Source organism: Strongylocentrotus purpuratus, unplaced genomic scaffold (genome assembly GCF_000002235.5).
Source record: "Strongylocentrotus purpuratus isolate Spur 01 unplaced genomic scaffold, Spur_5.0 spur5_contig_850, whole genome shotgun sequence".
Lineage (NCBI taxonomy): Eukaryota > Metazoa > Echinodermata > Echinoidea > Camarodonta > Strongylocentrotidae > Strongylocentrotus > Strongylocentrotus purpuratus.
In genome coordinates, this window is record NW_022145558.1 from 196,738 (window position 1) to 215,885 (window position 19,148).

Below are 19,148 nucleotides of genomic sequence, written 5' to 3' on the forward strand. Positions count from 1 at the left end.
CAAATGAAGTAGAAATCCTGTAAGCTACGTGTACTGTGCTTCAGTTATAAATGTTACTGAAATATATTGATTTATTCAGAACTTGCCAAACAAGTAGTGCATTAATAGTGCTTATACACTGTAAAAAAGAATTTGTTCATTGGTAATTTTTACGTATTTTTTTCATGTAGAATGTACTTGAAAACATTAGTTTTGCCACTTACGCACTAAATTTAAGTCTTGCTAACTCAAACATTCAATTTAGTAGAACATACGTGGAATATTTAAGTAAAATCAAATACATAAGAACTTTAAGTAATTTCAGCTTGTATTAATTTACACTCAAAATCAGAAATTATACGTATTACTCAAACAATTTATGTTGATTATTCTTATCTTTTTAAAGTAAGGACCGATGCAGTGCGTAATAAAAATGTTTACATAATTTATGAATATTCATTAAGACCAAATTAAACTCTTTTTTAAATAAAACAATTCTTTTTTGTGGTTGAATGAATATTTAAGGACTTTAAAACATTTACTAATTCATTTAACATGGCTAAGCAAAGACAAGACAATTTTTAATTGTTACCCAGTTCAAAACAAATCAAAACTTGATATTTCAGGAAATTGTCAACCAATTTTCCTTTTAAGATGCTACGATCAAGTATATATAAAATTTGGAGCCTTTCAATATGTGTCGAATTGAAGCGTATGTAATAGTTTGTGATGGTGGTAGATATATATATACGGTTAAATCTTAAATAGAAGTAGTGTTATTGATTAGTGATTATGATTAATCTTAAATAGAAGTAGTGAATGATTAGTGGATGTTACTTGTTAGATTAGATGGGTACCAAATCGTGCAATATGTAATCCTATCATAGCTTTTTTTTAATTATCTAAAATGATTACAATACTTAAATTATTTACGTTAATGTAACTCGATTTAACTGAGTAAAAATTAATTCAGCAAAATAAGTAAATTCTACTTAAGATGCCGTAGGTAATATTTACTTAATAAAAATAAGGCAATTCTTTTCCTCAATTCATTATTGAGTTATTTCGACTTTTATTTTTTTACAGTGTAGCTTAATGGATCAGAGATTATTTTGGTTAGGTGGTTTATTTGTTTTACCAGACTGCTAAGAAAAAAGGTGTTTGCTTGTAAGGAAGCAACCAGGGGACTGGCGGCTTTATTCCTCTTCGAGGGACTTGGAAATATTGTTGTTGTTGTCTTTATTTCCGAAATCAGAAAAAAAAATATTATACAAAGAAAAATATACAAAGTTAAATATAAATACATGTGCATGATACATAACAATCGGAGGACAATCCAATTCAGCAATGTTTATAGAACATAACTGTTCCTCCTTGGGATCCTCACACTGCAATATTATCATAAAAGTGTACATGAGGCGGAAAAGAAACAAGAAATATATATAAGTTTTTAAAAATAGAAAAGTTAAAAAAATAATAACATACGCGCACACCTTTTTTTTCTTCTCACACACACACACACACACACACACACACCCACACACACGCACACACACCACACTAAATCACTCTTCAATCTCTACCTATCATATTTCTCTTCTTGCTGTACTTTTGCCATGAACCCCCTTTATTACATATTTTGTTTGCTTGTATCTTAATCAAGGGGATAACCTAGATAGGTATTTATACTTTTGTTATTCCTCCACTTAATTGGTTGTACATGTATCGTTTTGTACACTTTTATTTGATGTTGGGTAGAAATAAATTCAATTCAAAATTGAATTCAGTTCAATAATATTTGTCAGGGGTCACATTTAAGGCATCAAGCTTTGCTTATCTTGGAGTCCTGGCAAATTCTGTATGAACAAGTTTATATCTCTTTATATATCTTTCAATTATATTAAGTTTTATCATATATTTAGAACTGAATAAATAAATGAAATTAAATATTAAAATTCAAATAAATTCCATGACCTACAAATTAAAGTTGTCTTATTTTAATAAAGCTTATCATGAACAATATAAAGCTAGGCTACGACCAACATAGATTATTTTATCAAGAACGAATCAATAGACTAAGGAAAAATAGAATTGTAATAGTGGATTGCTTTTAAGAAATCCGAGCGCGGAAAAGTTTGAAACCCCACCTAGGTCTAGTAAAGCCGGATATATTCTCAAAGTCGCAAGCTTCGGCATTGATCATTTTGTCTGGCCAAGTCGGAGGAAAGATCGTATGCGGGTTGTTTGCTGATTGATGGCTGGCGCCGCGGTAAAGGGGGAAGTTAAACAAAAATAAAAACCAATATTTTGTCGAGGTCATAAGTGTATCCATCATTATTTTGATAATCTATGATCTAAATGAATATTCATTTACATTGAGCTAAATGGGTTCGTCTTCCTTAAACTCGGTCATTTAAAAAAAAGAAGAAGAAGATCCGCCCATATATCTCTTTTTATATTTCTCCTTGAATAAAAAGTCTCTAAAATCAAAACAAAGTTATCAGTTATCAAAACATCTGGCCAACCTCATCGGTCCTATCAATCATTACACGCGAACAAGAATGATCAAAGACGCAAAGATGGGGAAAGCCGGGGGAAAGTGGCGAGGAATAATTCCATAAAAGGGGAGCCAATCGGTTCGAGTCATCAATTCAGGAGCTCATTTCACCCGCAACAAGCTGCCTTCATAACCTTCTCACCAGATTGGTAAGCATCTATTTTCTACTTTGCAGACTACTAATTACAGAACTTTTCTTCCAAACCGATTTTTCGATAATACGTATTTTGGCCCATTTCTAAATCTTGTTTCGTTCAAATGGCATATGACTTTTTTTTATTATTTACTGTTCATCAATACGATGCATATATTCTACAATCTGCCTTATAGGTTTATTTACTTTTAATTTATATCTTTGATGTATAATGTTTACACTTGGTTCGTTATGTTTCCCATTGTATATTATAATGATGATATTATTAGTCTTCGGACTACAATCGTGTTTCGGTATATGAAGATATCAATCATGTAGAGGTGATGTGGTCCTGTGGATGAGTCAATCAAATCCGGATTACTGTTACCTAATGCATCGTTGTTATGTTCGCACATTTTAATGTTGGACAAGTCTATTGAAATAGCTTTTCAGTTCGATATTGCGAAGGTATTTGCAATCTTATATAATGCATCTAATGCATCGTTGTTATATTCGCACATTTTAATGTTCGACAAGTCTATTGAAATAGTTTTTCAGTTTGATTTTGTGAAGGTATTTGCAATCTTATATACTGTTAGCATCACCCATTCAATTTATCTCTAAAGTCAGCAGCGCGAGTATAGGATTTTTTTTATGGCAACCTGGGCAAATGATAAATTTTTGCCGCCCCTATCCAAAAATTATGAGCTAAAAATACTCACAATTGGAAGTTCATTTCTCGTTCATATCGTTTAGAAATTAAAGCAATGTATTGAATTTTTTTTAAACGCATTTAATCCAGGAATCGGTATTAAACCCAAAGCTTGTAAAGTCTAGGAGTAATCTAAGCGAGGGAGGAAAAGCGACCCTGTGGTGAAATGATTGATTGGTTTTATTCGTTAAATACTAGGCCTAAGTAAATTTGCATTATATGAAAAAGACAAAATAGAAAGGAAATATGCCTTCATGCGATAACGTGTGAAAGCGAATCTTCAGAAAATCGTGTTTGAATATAAATAGAATTACAATAATTTGTTGACAACTTTTTAAAGTTTGATACTTATGTCAGTCTGAACAATCTGTAAATTGGCACATTCTGTTGAAGTAGTTCCAATTCAAAAGAAATCTAACGGGATAGCCTTCTTTTATTATAAATAAATTATGCCTTGAGCCATAATGCATGGCCGCCAAGAGGATTTGTTTATGTTGGGGACCGGGGTAAAATGCAAATTTATTGCATTTTCTGTTTTTTTTAATTTATGGAAACTGCCCCCTACTCTAGCCCCCGCTGCGTACAGTCATGCCCCCTGTCCTCACACAACATTTTCCGTGATTAGGCGTGATTAGCTATACCGTTTCGCGATAGTGTTACCGTTTCGCGATAGTTTTACGATGAAATTGTGTTTGTGGACGCTCACTAACGATACGTCGTATAACGAAACTAGTCTAACGAAACGTAGGTTTGGGCATCGTTTCGAACTGAAACTCAATAAAGAATCACGCCTAATCACGCCTAATCACGGAAGGTGTTGTGTGTGGACGTAACTAGTGTAACTAGTGTAACTAAATGGGTGAGGCTTAACGTGACCTCGAGCGAAAGGAGACCAGGGGGGTGTTTCATAAAGCTGTTCGTAAGTTACGCACGACTTTACGCACGACTGGTGATAAGTTCTTGTGCTACATGTAAATGACTGAGAATCTGATTAGCACCCAAGAACATGTTCCAGTCGTGCGTAAAGTCGTGCGTAACTTACGAACATCTTTATGAAACACCCCCCAGACCTCTCATTTCCGCTTCCATTTCATGACCGCAGTAGCATACGTACTGCGCACCTATACGACATTTCGCTGTAGAGTTTCAGGATTACTTTCTTCTGTGTGTGGACATCCTGGAATATATACGATGATTATTTATACGACCTTTCTTGTGTGTGGACACTCTGAAATTTGTACGATGATTCTTTATACGACGTTTCGTTATAGAGTTTCGGGATAAATTGTTTTGTGTGTGGACACGCTGATGGTTCAGTGACAAAGCAATGGCCTCGTAACTGTGAGGCCCCAGGATCAAAACCGTGTCGATGTGCTATATTAGTGCCCTTTTGTGGGGCATTAATCCTCATTACTGTCATTTATGACTTAAGGGCGTAGGTCCCCTAGTTGATAAGCATAGAAGCATACACATGCTTTAGCAGTCACGCAAAACACACATTGGCAAATTATTATTCAATAAAATCTGAGAATGTATGCTATTATCTAGATCTATTATTTTTAATTTATTTTTAAAATAATTCTATAAATTGGGGTAAAACTAAAATATTTCAAGTATATGAGCGACAGTGTAGTAATTTACCACAGGCAAGCACTAACTTTTTGCACTTTAGTATTTAGTGCTTGTCTGTGGTCTGTGAAAGAGAGAGAAAATTATTCAATTTCTGATTTTTGTTTCTGATTTGACAAATCGAAGACAAAGTTATGTGATAAAATATCATCTACTTTACATATATACAATATTGTGTGGCGTCCTTTTAAGGCACTGTGACGTCCTTTTAAAGGGCTTGCTGGGCTACGCCCCTCGAAAAGAGGTAATACGGTCACGTGGCCATGATGACGCATTTGACGTCATTGCGGGCATGTCCGATTCGACCTACAACTAAGGATCTTACATTAAACATGACGAAATTGCCAGAAACGTACTGGGATTATGAAGTGCATATAATTTTTTGGATAAATGTCTTTTTTGTTCCAATTAATATCATAGTTTGCCTTTTTAAAGACATGTTGATGCCTAAACCACCCTCCTTTTCACCGGAGAGGCGCCTGCAGTGACGTCATAAACAGTTGCGCAATACAGCTCCGAAACTTCGTTTTTTTTTTCTGAGCGTTCTGAGTCGTCTTTTTTAAAGCTTGACTCCAGAATTATTGATGATTTCTAAGAGAAATCATTGTCATGTTAGGAATCTCCGTCAAAATTATTTTACATGTTTTTTTCTTCATTTTAGCCCGTTTTGGTTAGAGTGGCCCTTGAAGGCACTGTCAGTGCCTTTAGCATAATTATACAAAGACCGTCCTATCCATAGGTTTACAGGTAAGATAAATCCACCTCTCTGCTCTCCTCTCTCTTCTCTCCATCTCAAATGATCCTCATCTCTTGCATCACCTTGGTCACCCCATCGCTCTCTCTCTCTCTTTCATTCTTTCCGTTTCTGCCTTTAGTTGTCTCTTCTGTTATCACTCATCTTTTTCTTTTTTTGTCCTCTTTCCTTGCCTCCCCCCCCCCCCTCTCTCTCTCTCTCTCTCTCTCTCTCTCTATTCTTTCCGTTTCTGCCTTTAGTTGTCTCTTCTGTTATCACTCATCTTTCTTCTTCTTTTGTCCTCTTTCCTTGCCTCCCCCCCCCCCCTCTCTCTCTCTCTCTCTCTCTCTCACTTTCTCTTCCTTTATCTCTCCTCTCTCTGCTCTCCCGTGCTCCCCCTTCTTCTCTTTCTCTCTTTATTCTTCTATTTAACCTTTTCACTTTGTTTTATTTGCCTCTCACATTTATTCTCATCACTGTGTTGTTGTTTTCGTATTTTCCCCGCATGCAAACAATATTTTATCTATCATACACTACTAGCTTTATATCATATCACAAAATGTCCAAAGCAGGCTATGGTTTGCAAGTTCATGTGATTTTATTATCAGCATTATTACCAATACTAATAATTATTCCCCTTATACCATGCTTACAATGTTTTGTTTTTGGTACTTTTCTTTAGGAAAAAAAGAGCAAAACAGAGAAAACATTTTTAATTGAAGCTTTTGATGAAATGATTTAGTATTATGCTAGATTTTAAGGTTGGTGTACTTTTAAGCCTACAGCCCTAAAGTCTGGCGTGGAGAAAGGCAAACTAGTGCAGACGAAGGGGAAAGGAGCTTCGGGTTAACAAGGTGTAAACACCTTGAAAAGATGTATAATGAATGGATACATGGAAGTAAAGGCAAAATATGTATTGATAATGAAAAACACTCACCATCATTTCATTTTAGAGGGAAAACAAGGTTTAAGGATTTTAACAATTCAGGAGTGATAAAGAAGATTCTAATTATAAGGAAATTGCAAAAACATGATGGAGTTGACAATTTCTTGCTTTTATTTCATTGTTTCTCGAGGAAGAATCGACATCAAGCGTTCCAAATGTTGTATCACGATCCCTTCCTATGTGAGAAATAAAAGAAGACAATATCTTTTGTTTAAAACATAATGAGGAGCTGTGGAGAAAAGGAATCAGAGAAAGACGGGAGAAAGGAGGAGAAAGGGAGACAGAGAAAAGGGGAGAGAAAGGGGAGAGAAAGGCCGAGAGACATATAAAAAGGGGGAGAGAGCGTGGGAGAAAGGGAGACAGAAAAAGGGGAGAGAGAGGGGCAGAGGGGGAGAAAGGGAGACAGAGAAAGAATGGGAAAAGGGAGAGGGAAGGAGAAAAAGGGAGAGGGGCACGGTGGGAAGAAAGAAGCATATAGACCTATACAATATCATGTATATTGTATTTCTTATTAGGAGATAATTCTTTTAATGACTCCATATTTATCACTATTGATCAATTGCAATCATCAACAATTCTAAAACTGAAACTGCTGGAACATCCAAACTGAGAGAAGTATCTTTTTTAATGTCAGAGTAAGAACGTAGGTATAGGCATACATTATTATATTCTCAAACATTGCTTACTTGAAACTTGACATGTATTTAAATTGTTAAAGCAAAATACATGTAAAAGGTTTATAAGTGGTGGATTGTTTATAGTTTTGATTTGCCCAGGCTTGCCACCACACCACCCCCCCCCCCCTCCCCCAATGCCTAACCAGGAGGGCACGGGTCCCCTCCCCTGGGGAAAAAAAGAAGGTAAAAACACGTAAATTTTATCGTTTTTTGGAGACGGGTCCCCTCCCCTGGTGGTCAAGGGGGCAGGGTGCCATTTTCGAGGGCAAAAAAAATATTAGGGCTCACCAGTATAATAATATTGTTTCATGTTAATATTGTTTTTAAAAAATACGTACCGAGTCTAACGGCCAAGGGCATGTGCACCAGCGCAGATTGCTCGAACACCCTCTTCGGTGAGATCCTCTTCTTTCATCTCTGGGATCGCAGTCAGAATTTTAACGCCTAAGATGTACATAAAAATTTGAAAATATGATGAAACAAGGAGAGGGGACTGGCTAGGAAAAATATTCACTCAAAAAAAAATCATGTTTAGCGTCCCCGCGCCGCCCACTCCCTTTTTCGTTGTTGAGGCCGCCTTGTTTTATTTTGTTTTGCTTGTTTTTTTAAAGAAAAAAAACGAAAAAACATACTGCTAAAAGTATGTTTTTTCGGGGAAAAAATAAACATAAAAGTTAGCGGCCATCAGAAAAAAAGCCCGGCCGGATGTCTTGGAAAATGTGCTGGGCGGCTATTTTAAGAAGAAATAAAAGGGCCTTATCGTTCTTTTTAGGGGGGCCTTAAAACCCTCGTTGGAGAATCTAAGGTTGTGAGTTCAATAGCCGACAAGGCACTTACTATATGTCCCTAAGCAATGCATTTTATTTTCATTGTTTCTCCCCATCCAGGATTGAAATGGGTACGTGGTACGATGTTTCGATTTTGCTGCACCAATAAACCCCTTGGGCTTTCCCAGCTGTCTCCACATTCATATGACATTCTTGTTGTTGTTGTATTCTGTTTTAATTATTGTATAAACTCGTAGTCCTACACTGTTTTGTATTTGATATGTTTTTTATAAAACTTTTATGATGAATGAAATAAACATCAATTACTTCTAAGAATGCGAGCTTTAATTTGGCTGGCTTAGGAAGGGCTCGACACTAACAGACTCCGGGACACATGGATGTCCATAATTTAAGTCTGACCCCTAGATTAGCTCATACGCGCTTATAAAATTGTGCCTGTCAGTGTCAGGAATATGTGTACTCCCCAGGGCAGGCGCGTACACAGGGGGGGGGGATGGGTTTGGGGGTCAACCCCCCCCCCTTCATGTTTTTGTATGTGTGTATTTTGGAGCAACCCCCCCCCCCATGTGATTTTTTTTAATGAAAAAAATTATGCCAAAGGCTGACCTAAAAAAAAGGTGACCTTACCCCCCCCCCCGAACAAAATGTCAATTTTTCAAATTTCGAGACCCCCCCCCCAAAAAAAAAGTGTCCCCTTACCCCCCCCCCCTCTTATTCAGCGATTGGCTGAGTCGTTGCGATATTTTTGGGACCCCCCCCCCCCCGCTAATTCAGCGGCTGGCTTAGTCGTTGCGATTTTTTTGGGACAAAAAAAAAAAAAAAGGGGTCCTCATGGAAAAAAAAACTTAACTATTTTGGGCACATTGTTAGGAGATCTGAATGTGTTGAGAAGCAAATAATGCAAGGAGCAGTCGAAGGAAAACGGGGTAGAGGTCGCCCACCAATATCTTGGACTGGTCCCCTGGTCTGGACAAGGAATGAAAGGTGCAACACATTAATGGCAGGTGAAGAGTTGCATGGCGTGCTCTCGTGAAGACCACAGCAGCGCTTTACAGCGCCACCTGAAGTTGCTGATGATGATGACACACAATGTGACAACTATCTTTAACAACAAATTTCCTTGTTTCCGTCTAATGAATTTAGGGCCCCATCTTACAAAGAGTTGCAATCTTGCGATAGATTCAAATCAATCGCAAGTCCTCCAATCAATCGCTAGTTTGCAGTCTCCTATCTCTTATGTACATAGTTGCGATTGATATCAACTCTTTATAAGACCGGGCCCTGTGCTTCGAAATATTGAATATGTTGGATTATATATACATTAAACTTGGTCCAAACGTTTGAATTATTTCCAGTAATAATAATGATGATGAAAAAATGATAATATCATCATTATTGATGATCAATGATGATGATGATAATGCTAATATTGATTATTATTTACAAAATATTATTATTAATTACCATCATCATCATGATTATCATCATTGCCATTATTGTAACTGTTATTATTCTCTTTTCATAATTATATTTCTGTGGCTACTTACGAGCTTCTTCTGGAGAAAGACCAAGCCCCGAGCACGCTCTCTGTCCAGCGTGGATGCCTGCCTTAACTGCATGACTGACGTCATGAGCCGCGTGGCTAACTGCATGAGTGACGTGATGAAACGCGTGCTTGAACCAGCCTTGCAAGGCTACAGCATCAGGAGATGCAACCTCCTCTGAGAGCATCAGATTCAGCACTGCATGGTTGCCATAGAAACGAGATGTAATGAAAATAAAGCAAATATATATTGCTGTAGACACATTCGCGACCAAAAACGTTTCGGCTGGTTAAGGCGAGTGACGCATAAAGGCAAAAATGAGGGGGGGGGGAGGAAAGTCTGTTGTGTTTGTTGAAACGCATTTAGAGTACCCTTGCCTAGACATTGTGCTGTCAATATCAATAATAGTTATTCAAAGCAATTTTTGAGGGATTAATAATATCTTCTTAAAGGTACTAGGCCTATGTCCCATTTGCAATCAACATCAAATTATTAAGAACTTTGCAGGAACTATGAATATGTCACGTATGTCTTATCTGTGAGATGTAAACGTTAGCAGTGTCATATTATTCAAATTATGCAAGGGAACCCGTTTAATTTCTAGATTTTACTGTCAGACACTATTGAGTGACTGATTGACTTCTCTTTTTTTCTTTGGTAATAACATACATAAAATGAGCTGTAAAGGTACATGAGAATTTGTTTACATCAATAACCCACTTCTTTTAATGGCCACAATTAAACTGATTGAATCTTTGCGCAGCACAAAACGTACTTCCATTCGGCACAAGGGTCTGAAAATCAGACTATTACTAAAATGATTGCAATCACTAAAGTCGATTCGACAACTAATGCTCGTTATTTTCCCACTAAAAGAAATGTTCAAGCCCCTTTCGTTTTGAGGGAAGTTCTAAATTAATATTATCTTTCAAATGCCGTTAGAAACATTAACCTTTTCATGTTTTGGCCTGCAAATTGGACATAATACCTTAAAGAGAACATGTTCTAAAGGGGTTAACCTTGTATAGTGGGGAAATTTTCGAGAAAAAAAATTCGAAAGGGTAAGTTTTGAAGAGTGGATAAAACTTGTTTCGGGGAGGGGTTGGAAAACCTGTGGTCATTAGTACCAATTATATTCTTACTGCCCCCCCCCCCCCGACTAAAAGAGAATCGTACGACAATATTATGTGTAAACGAAATGTCTTAGTTTCACAGTTTTTCTGACAATAGCTATAGGGATTTTATGACAGTTTTCTTGAGAGGGCGATCACAACTTTTCAAGCATTGGCGTCCCTGGCTGACTTATATACTTACAAGTGTCCAATGCATCTTGCTCTTCAAAATTCTTTGCGCACACCATACTGGTTGCCACAATAGCACAGAGCACAAGAGCTACTTTGATCATCATCTTGACTAGTTTAGCTTCTGTTTGTTAAAAAAAGGGAAGAACAAAGGAAACGAGAATTGGGAGTTATTCCAACTTTGCTGGTTCCGTATTTCTCGAAAATGCTCGTCCTTATTATACTGCTAGTGCTAGAATATATATACGACGAATTGAATAGAATAGCATTTTTCTATTTTCAAACTCTGAAACACCGTCGGTTGGAATTTTCCCCAAAAACATGTATAACAGTACACTTAAGAAATCTCCTTTTGAATGGTGAAAATGCAAATTTTGCATGAATTTTCATTTATAATAAAAGAAGCCTATCCCGTTAGATTTCTTTTGTATTGGAACTACTTCAACAGAATGTGCCAATTTACAGATTTTTCAGACTGACATAATTATCAAACTTTAAAAAGTTGTCCACCAATCAGTGTAATTCTATTCACATTCCAACACGATTTTCTGAAGATTCGCTTTCACGCGTTATCGCATGAAGGTATTTCCTTTCTAATTTGTCTTTTTCATCTAATGCAAATTTACTTAGGCCTAATATTTAACGAGAAAAATCAATCAATCAATTTCACCACAAGGTCACTTTTCCTCCCTCGCTTAGATAACTCCTAGACTTTACAAGCTTTGGGTTTAATACCGATTCCTGGATTAAATACGTTTAAAAAAAATTCAATACAATCATCGCTATAATTTCTGAAGGATATGAACGAGAAATGATCTTCCAATTGTGAGTATTTTGAGCTCATAATTTTTGGATAGGGGCGGCACAAATTTATCATTTGCCCAGGTTGCGATACAAAAAAATCCTATACTCATGCTGCTGACCATAGAGATAAATTGAATGGGTGATGCTAACAGTATATAAGATTGCAAATACCTTCGCAAAATCAAACTGAAAAACTATTTCAATAGACTTGTCTTTTTTTAAATGTGCGAACATAACAACGATGCATTAGGTGCATTATATAAGATTGCAAATACCTTCGCAAAATCAAACTGAAAAACTATTTCAATAGACTTGTCTTTTTTTAAATGTGCGAACATAACAACGATGCATTAGGTGCATTATATAAGATTGCAAATACCTTCGCAAAATCAAACTGAAAAACTATTTCAATAGACTTGTCTTTTTTTAAAACAACATAACAACGATGCATTAGGTAACCGTAATCCGGATTTGATTGACTCATCCACAGGACCACATCACCTCTACATGATTGATATCTTCATATACCGAAACACGATTGTAGTCCGAAGACTAATAATATCATCATTATAATATACAATGGAAAACATAACGAATCAAGCCTAAACATTAAACATCAAAGATATAGATTAAAAGTAAAAAATAAACCTATAAGGCAGATTGTAGAATATTATTATGCATCATATTGATGAACAATAAAAAAAAAAATTAAAAAGTCATATGCCATTTGAACGAAACAAGATTTAGAAATGGGCCAAAATACATATTATAGAAAAATCGGTTTGGAAGAAAAGTTCTGTAATTAGAAGTCTGCAAAGTAGAAAATAGATGCTTACCAATCTGGTGAGAAGGTTCTGAAGGCAGCTTGTTGCGGGTGTGATGAGCTCCTGAATTGATGACTCGAACCGATTATGGCTTCCCTTTTATGGAATTATTCCTCGCCACTTTCCTCATCTTTGCGTCTTTGATCATTCTCGTTCGCGTGTAATGATTGATAGGACCGATGAGGTTGGCCAGATGTTTTGATAACTGATAACTTTATTTTGATTTGAGAGACTTTTTATTCAATGAGAAATGTAATTAGAGATATATAAGGGCGCGATCTTTGTTTTGTTTTGTTCTATGTTTTTTGTTTAATGACCGAGTTTAAGGTAGGTGTAGTATATAGGTCAATGTAAAAGAAGATTCATTTAGATCATAGATTATCAAAATAATGATGGATACACTTAAGACCTCGACAAAATATTGGTTTTTATTTTTGTTTGAGTGCTCCCATTACCGCAGCGCCAGTCATCCATCTACAAACAACCTGCATACGATCTTTCCTCCCACTTGGCCTGACAAAATGATCAATGCCGAAGCTTAACTTTGAGAATATATCCGGCTTCACATACGGCAAGACCCGGATGGGGTTTCAAACTTTTTTCTGCGCTAGAATTTCTTAAAAGCAATCCATTATTACACTTCTATAATATGTCCTTAGTCTATTGATTTGTTCTTAATAAAATAATCTATGTTGGTCGTAGCCTACCTTCATATTGTTCATGATAAGCTTCATTAAAATAAGACAACTTTAATGTGTAGGTCATGGAATTTATTTGAATTTTAATATTTAATTTCATTTATTTATTCAGTTCTGATTACATGGTAAAACTCAATATAATTGAAAGATAATGCCAAGGCTCCAAGATAAGCGAAGCTTAATGCCTTAATGTTAGTGTGACCCCTGACAATATTATTGGACTGAATTGAATTTTGAATTGAATTTATTTCCACTCAACCTGAAATAAAAGTGTACAAAACGATACATGTGCAACCAACGAAGTGGAGGGATAACAAGGGTATAAATACCTATCTCGGTTATCCCCTTAAATTAAATACAAGCAAGCAAACAAGATAGGGGTTCATGGTGATGCAAAAATACAACAAGAAGAGAAATATGATGGTAGAGATTAAAGAGTGATTGAGTGCGTTGTGTGTACGTGTGTAGGTGTGCGCGTGTGCGCGTGGGTGTGTGTGCGTGTGTGTCTACATATTTATGTACGAGAGAGAGAGAGAGAGAGGGGGAGAGAGGAGGGGGTGAAGTGAAAATGTATGCTTTATAACTTCTTGATTGTGAACTCCAGCTTTATATTTTGTAGCTACATAATTATATTGACCTGTGTCTTAATTGTCCAAAGTTTATCCACGCCCCACCTCTCTCCTCCCCGAAAAAATCTCACTGCGACCGCTCCCCTTCGACCCCCCTCCCCCTTCGCCCCCATTTCCTATCGTGGACGAAAAAAAAAGATAGAGGGGGGGGGGCGGGTGGATTCTGCCCCCACCCTTCTGGTTAAAACAAAAATATTTTTAAAAATCTGGGCCACGCCAGCGAGACGGGAAAACTCTTTTCCTTGTGCTGGCTGGGGTGCGGAGAAATTCAAGACATAAAAATGTTGAGGAAAACAAATAATCACATTTCGTCCATGATAGGAAATGGGGGCGAAGGGGGAGGGGGGTCGAAGGGGAGCGATCGCAGTGAGGTTTTTTCGGGGAGGAGGGAGGTGGGGCGTGGATAAACTTTGGACAATTTAGTCAATATAATTATGTAGCTACAAAATATAAAGCTGGAGTTTCACAATCAAGAAGTTATAAAGCATACATTTTCACTTCACCCCTCCTCTCTCCCCTCTCTCTCTCTCTCTCTCTCTCGTACATAATTATGTAGGCACACACGCACACACACCCACGCGCACACGCGCGCACACACGCACACACACACACAAGGATATGCAAAAAATAATTTGAGTTTAAGGAAATGTGTTTAAAAAAAATTGGTATGGAAGGATCTTAATGTAGTTATATTTCGGATGTATTCTGGTAGTTGGTTACATTGTGTCACCCCTTTAGAAGAATGTTCTTTTGCAATTATTTGAATTCGGTTTAGGGAGATTTAGATTTTGGTACGAACGAAATGAATAGTTATACGTGCGATATTTGATATTATTTGACACATAAGACGGGTGTAATTGTTTAATATCTTAAAAATCATGGTACATAAATGTTTTTTTGTAACGGCGGTCTAGAAGGTCCCAATTTAGAGTGTCGTGAACATGTTGATCGGATGTATGAGAATAAGGGTTTACTTTCATTATCACACGACCCGCCCTGTTTTGAAGCTTTTGTAAAAAGAGAAAGGGAGGATTTAGTTGCGGACTGCCAAACCATGGCTCCATAAAGTGTCTCAAACTCTCAATCTACCAAGGAAGCCAATAATTTTACTTATTTTCTGACACATTATATTTATATGAGCATCCCATTTCAATTCATTGTCTACACTGTAAAAAAGAATTTGTTCATTGGTAATATTTACGTATTTTTTCCATGTAGAATTTACTTGAAAACCTTAGTTTTGCCACTTACGCACTAAATTTAAGTCTTGCTAACTCAAACTTTCAATTTAGTAGAACATACGTGGAATATTTAAGTAAAATCAAATACATAAGAACTTTAAGTAATTTCAGCTTGTATTAATTTAGTAATTTTAACTCAAAATCAGAAATTATACGTATTACTCAAACAATTTATGTTGATTATTCTTATCTTTTTAAGTAAGGACCGATGCAGTGCGTAATAGAAATATTTACATAATTTATGAATATTCATTAAGACCAAATTAAACTCTTTTTTAAATAAAACAATTCTTTTTTGTGGTTGAATGAAAATGAAAGGACTTTAAAACATTTACTAATTCATTTAACATGGCTTAGCAAAGACAAGACAATTTTTAATTGTTACCCAGTTCAAAACAAATCAAAACTTGATATTTCAGGAAATTGTCAACCAATTTTCCTTTTAAGATGCTACGATCAAGTATATATAAAATTTGGAGCCTTTCAGTATGTGTCGAATTGAAGCGTATGTAATTGTTTGTGATGGTGGTAGATATATATATACGGTTAAATCTTAAATAGAAGGAGTGTTAGTGATTAATCTTAAATAGAAGTAGTGAATGATTAGTGGATGTTACTTGTTAGATTAGATGGGTACCAAATCGTGCAATATGTAATCCTATCATAGCTTTTTTTTTAATTATCTAAAATGATTACAATACTTAAATTATTTACGTTAATGTAACTCGATTTAACTTAGTAAAAATTTATTCAGCAAAATAAGTAAATTCTACTTAAGATGCCGTAGGTAATATTTACTTAATAAAAATAAGGCAATTCTTTTCCTCAATTTTATTGAGTTATTTCGACTATTATTTTTTTACAGTGCACGGTAACAGTTGTGGTATAATAAGTAATAACTTATTGCGAGACATCCATTTATCGAGATATTGCATTTCATCATTCAAGACAGATTCAGCAACAGTGAGACATTTATGTGAAAAATAAATTACGGTGTTATCTGAGTATAGATACGTGACAGAGATTGAACATGTTAGGCAGATCATTTATAAATATCGTAAATAAAAGTGGACCCAATATCGAACCCTGGGGCACACCATAAGCATGATGAGCTAAAAACTCTATCATTTGACATAACATTATTAATCATAGTAATTATTTTGCTCTCTGACAGATAGCGCTAACCATTGTAACGATATTTCATCTAAACAGTCAAGTAGAATACAGTTCATTTAAGAGCACCTGATAATCAACCGTATCAAACGCCTTTTGTATATAGGTCTACGAAGACTACTCCGTCTCCCGGGTACCTGCCTCCGTCCATTGCCATTAACCAATCATCTTTAACTTTAACTAAAGCAGTGACAGTTGAATGGTGAACACTAAAACCAGACTGAACAGAATCCAGTAGATTGTTTGCATGAAGATGGCTAACTAATTGAATTTGGACTATACGATCTAGTACTTGAGAAATGTAAGGGAACAAGGATATAGGCCTATAATAATTGTCTGGATTTGATTTATCACCTTTCCTATGCAGGCGCGTAGCCAGGGGGCGGTGGGTGCGGTCGCCCCCCCCCCCCAAAAAAAAAAAATCTTCTTTCTCTAATAACTTAATGAAACTTCAAAGTTTCCGCGCTTCGCACGGGAGGGGAGGGGGACTGAATTCAGTTAAGGATTAAGAGTCGAGAAAGGTACAACGAATCGTCTTCTTTTCTGATAATACGTCAAAGCTTCCGCGCTATGCGCAGGAAGGGGGACTAAATTAAGACAAGGATTAAGAGTCGAGAACGATACAACGAGTCGTCTTCTTTCTCTAATAATTTAATGAAACTTCAAAGTTTCCGCGCTTCGCGCGGTGGGGAGGAAACTGAATTCAGACAAAGATTAAGAGTCGAGAAAGGTACAACGAATCGTCTTCTTTCAAAGCTTCTCCCTGCACCGACCCCCTATAGGGAGCGCACTTCGCGTGCTCACTAACGCCCCCTCCCCCTAAAATAAAATCCTAGCTACGCGCTCGTTCCTATGTGAAGCGGAATTACCTGAACCATTTTCCATCTCTTCTTCTTCAGTAGCAGTACCCCCCCCCCCCCCCCCCCCCACTCCGAGAACGGACGGCCCCTATGCGTGTTACCAAAATGTCCTTTTCGTAACAAAAGAAAAAGGTCGGCCCGTATTGACTTTACACACCGGACTTTTGCTGAAAAGGGGGGGGGGGTGCTGAAAAAGGCTCGTATAACAAAAGAAAAAGGTCGACCCGTATTGACTTTACACACCGGACTTTTGCTGAAAAGGGGGGTCGCTTGGAACACGCATATGCGTACCCTAAATGACACTGAGTGGGGGGGGGGGGCCGGGTAGCAGTACAGGCCACCGTCAGGTGTATTGTCGTACTGTTGGGACTTTACCATCAGTTATAGATTTATTAATCAGATATGTTATTGGTTTAATCAAAATATCCACACAAGACTTGAGTACCTGAATGGTTACCGTACACTCTTAAAAAAAAACTGCTCAATTTGAGTCAAAATGTTACTCTTTTGGGTGGTCAAAAGGAAACCACCCGACTTTTGAGTAAACTTTACTCAGCATGTGTTGAGTAACAAATCTACCCATCTGTTGAGTAAAAATATTACTCAATAAAAGACTAAATCTCTACTCAGTTTGAATGAGTCAACCTTTACTCAATATTTACTCTTTGTTTAGCGGTTTCCTTTTTTACTCAGTACTGAGTAGAAACGTAATCAACTCATGTCGAGTAAGAAACTGCTCATGAGTTGAGCCAAATTTTACTCAATTAACGAGTACATGTTTTGACTCAAATTGTTTGAGCGATTTTTTTGCTCAAATATTGAGTATGTTTTCTGGGTAACGCTTAGTTGCTCAATCAATATTGAGTAAAAACATGTACTAAGTTAAGTACGTGTTTTTACTCCATTAGGGGTGCAAACCGATGCAATAGCAGCACCTTTAGGGGTTCAATCCTGCACCCTTTAAAAGGTGCAATCCTGCACCCATCATCGAGGAATACTGGTAAAATTTGCTCGTACACAAATACATATTAAACATGCATGATGTTTCTTGGTTAGTAATCATAATCTATTGCTAAAACGTGAATGTAATTGTAACATGATCAGACAAAATAATATATTGGTTAATGATTGCCAAAGGAAAATACAAAATCAAAAAATTGATGTGCATTGTCATAATTTGCTTAACAAATCATGATAAATGTATTTGTATGTGAACACGTGAAAAGTAATCATGAATATGCATACAATATGCAAACTTTTATTTTGCACCCTCTTTTGGTCGATAGGGTTCATTTTTGTAGGAAGGGTGCAAAATCTTATATTGCACCCTTTTTTTAACCCCTTTTCCTTCAAAAGGGTTCATTTTTATGTAAAGGGTGCAAACTCTTATTTTGCACCCTTTTTTGCACCCTTTTGTCTAAGAGTGTATCTCAGTTCTTTCGCATCTTTCTGCACGCGCACATGCATGCACGATACATGCACATGACGGACAATGAAAGAGTACAAAATATCCAGTTTCTTAGGTAGACAAAGGAACATACAGCTGCTATTATGTAAAAATGTGTAGAACAGGTGTCACATGCATATTGACAGCTAGTTGCACTTTCCATCGATCCAACTTTCACTCGCACCCGAGGTAAATTCGGGTAAGAGATCAATGTTGATTTATTTATCACCTGCCGCAGCGTAATACCCAACCGTAGTTTACTCAAAATTGATACAAACGAAATTCGTACTCAATGTTGAGTCATTGATTTACTCTTTATCGAAGGTAACAAATTACTCGGGTGACGAGTACCACTAAAATCAAGGTCTTACTCCAGCTTAAGTACTGAATTGCTCATTTTGTTACTCAACTTGTTTTACTCGGCACAATTTACTCGCTGACATTAAGAGTGTATATCGTCAACTCCGCATAAA

The 19,148-nt window shown here is 36.6% G+C and overlaps 1 protein-coding gene across 1 annotated transcript; it reads right to left on the reverse strand.

Moving 5' to 3' along the window:
• Positions 1-6,605: 6,605 nt before the first annotated feature.
• On the reverse strand, positions 6,606-12,682 carry LOC100891150 (centrocin 1). Its single transcript, XM_030994323.1, has 5 exons — positions 12,640-12,682; positions 11,013-11,123; positions 9,702-9,896; positions 7,705-7,810; positions 6,606-6,865 (listed from the first exon to the last, which is right to left on the reverse strand). The coding sequence occupies exons 2-4, from the start codon at positions 11,104-11,106 to the stop codon at positions 7,710-7,712; spliced, it is 390 nt and encodes a 129-aa protein (XP_030850183.1). The 5' UTR covers positions 11,107-11,123; positions 12,640-12,682; the 3' UTR covers positions 6,606-6,865; positions 7,705-7,709.
• Between the last annotated feature and the right edge of the window lie 6,466 nt (positions 12,683-19,148).

Bases quoted from the DNA above. Each gene is read 5' to 3' on its own strand.
- LOC100891150 (XM_030994323.1), bottom strand. From the start codon at position 11,106: ATGATGATCAAAGTAGCTCTTGTGCTCTGTGCTATTGTGGCAACCAGT. The intron at 9,897-11,012 runs GTAAGTATATAA...GCAACCATGCAG, and splicing joins GCAAGATGCATTGGACACTT to TGCTGAATCTGATGCTCTCA. The intron at 7,811-9,701 runs GTAAGTAGCCAC...TGTACATCTTAG, and splicing joins TCTTTCTCCAGAAGAAGCTC to GCGTTAAAATTCTGACTGCG.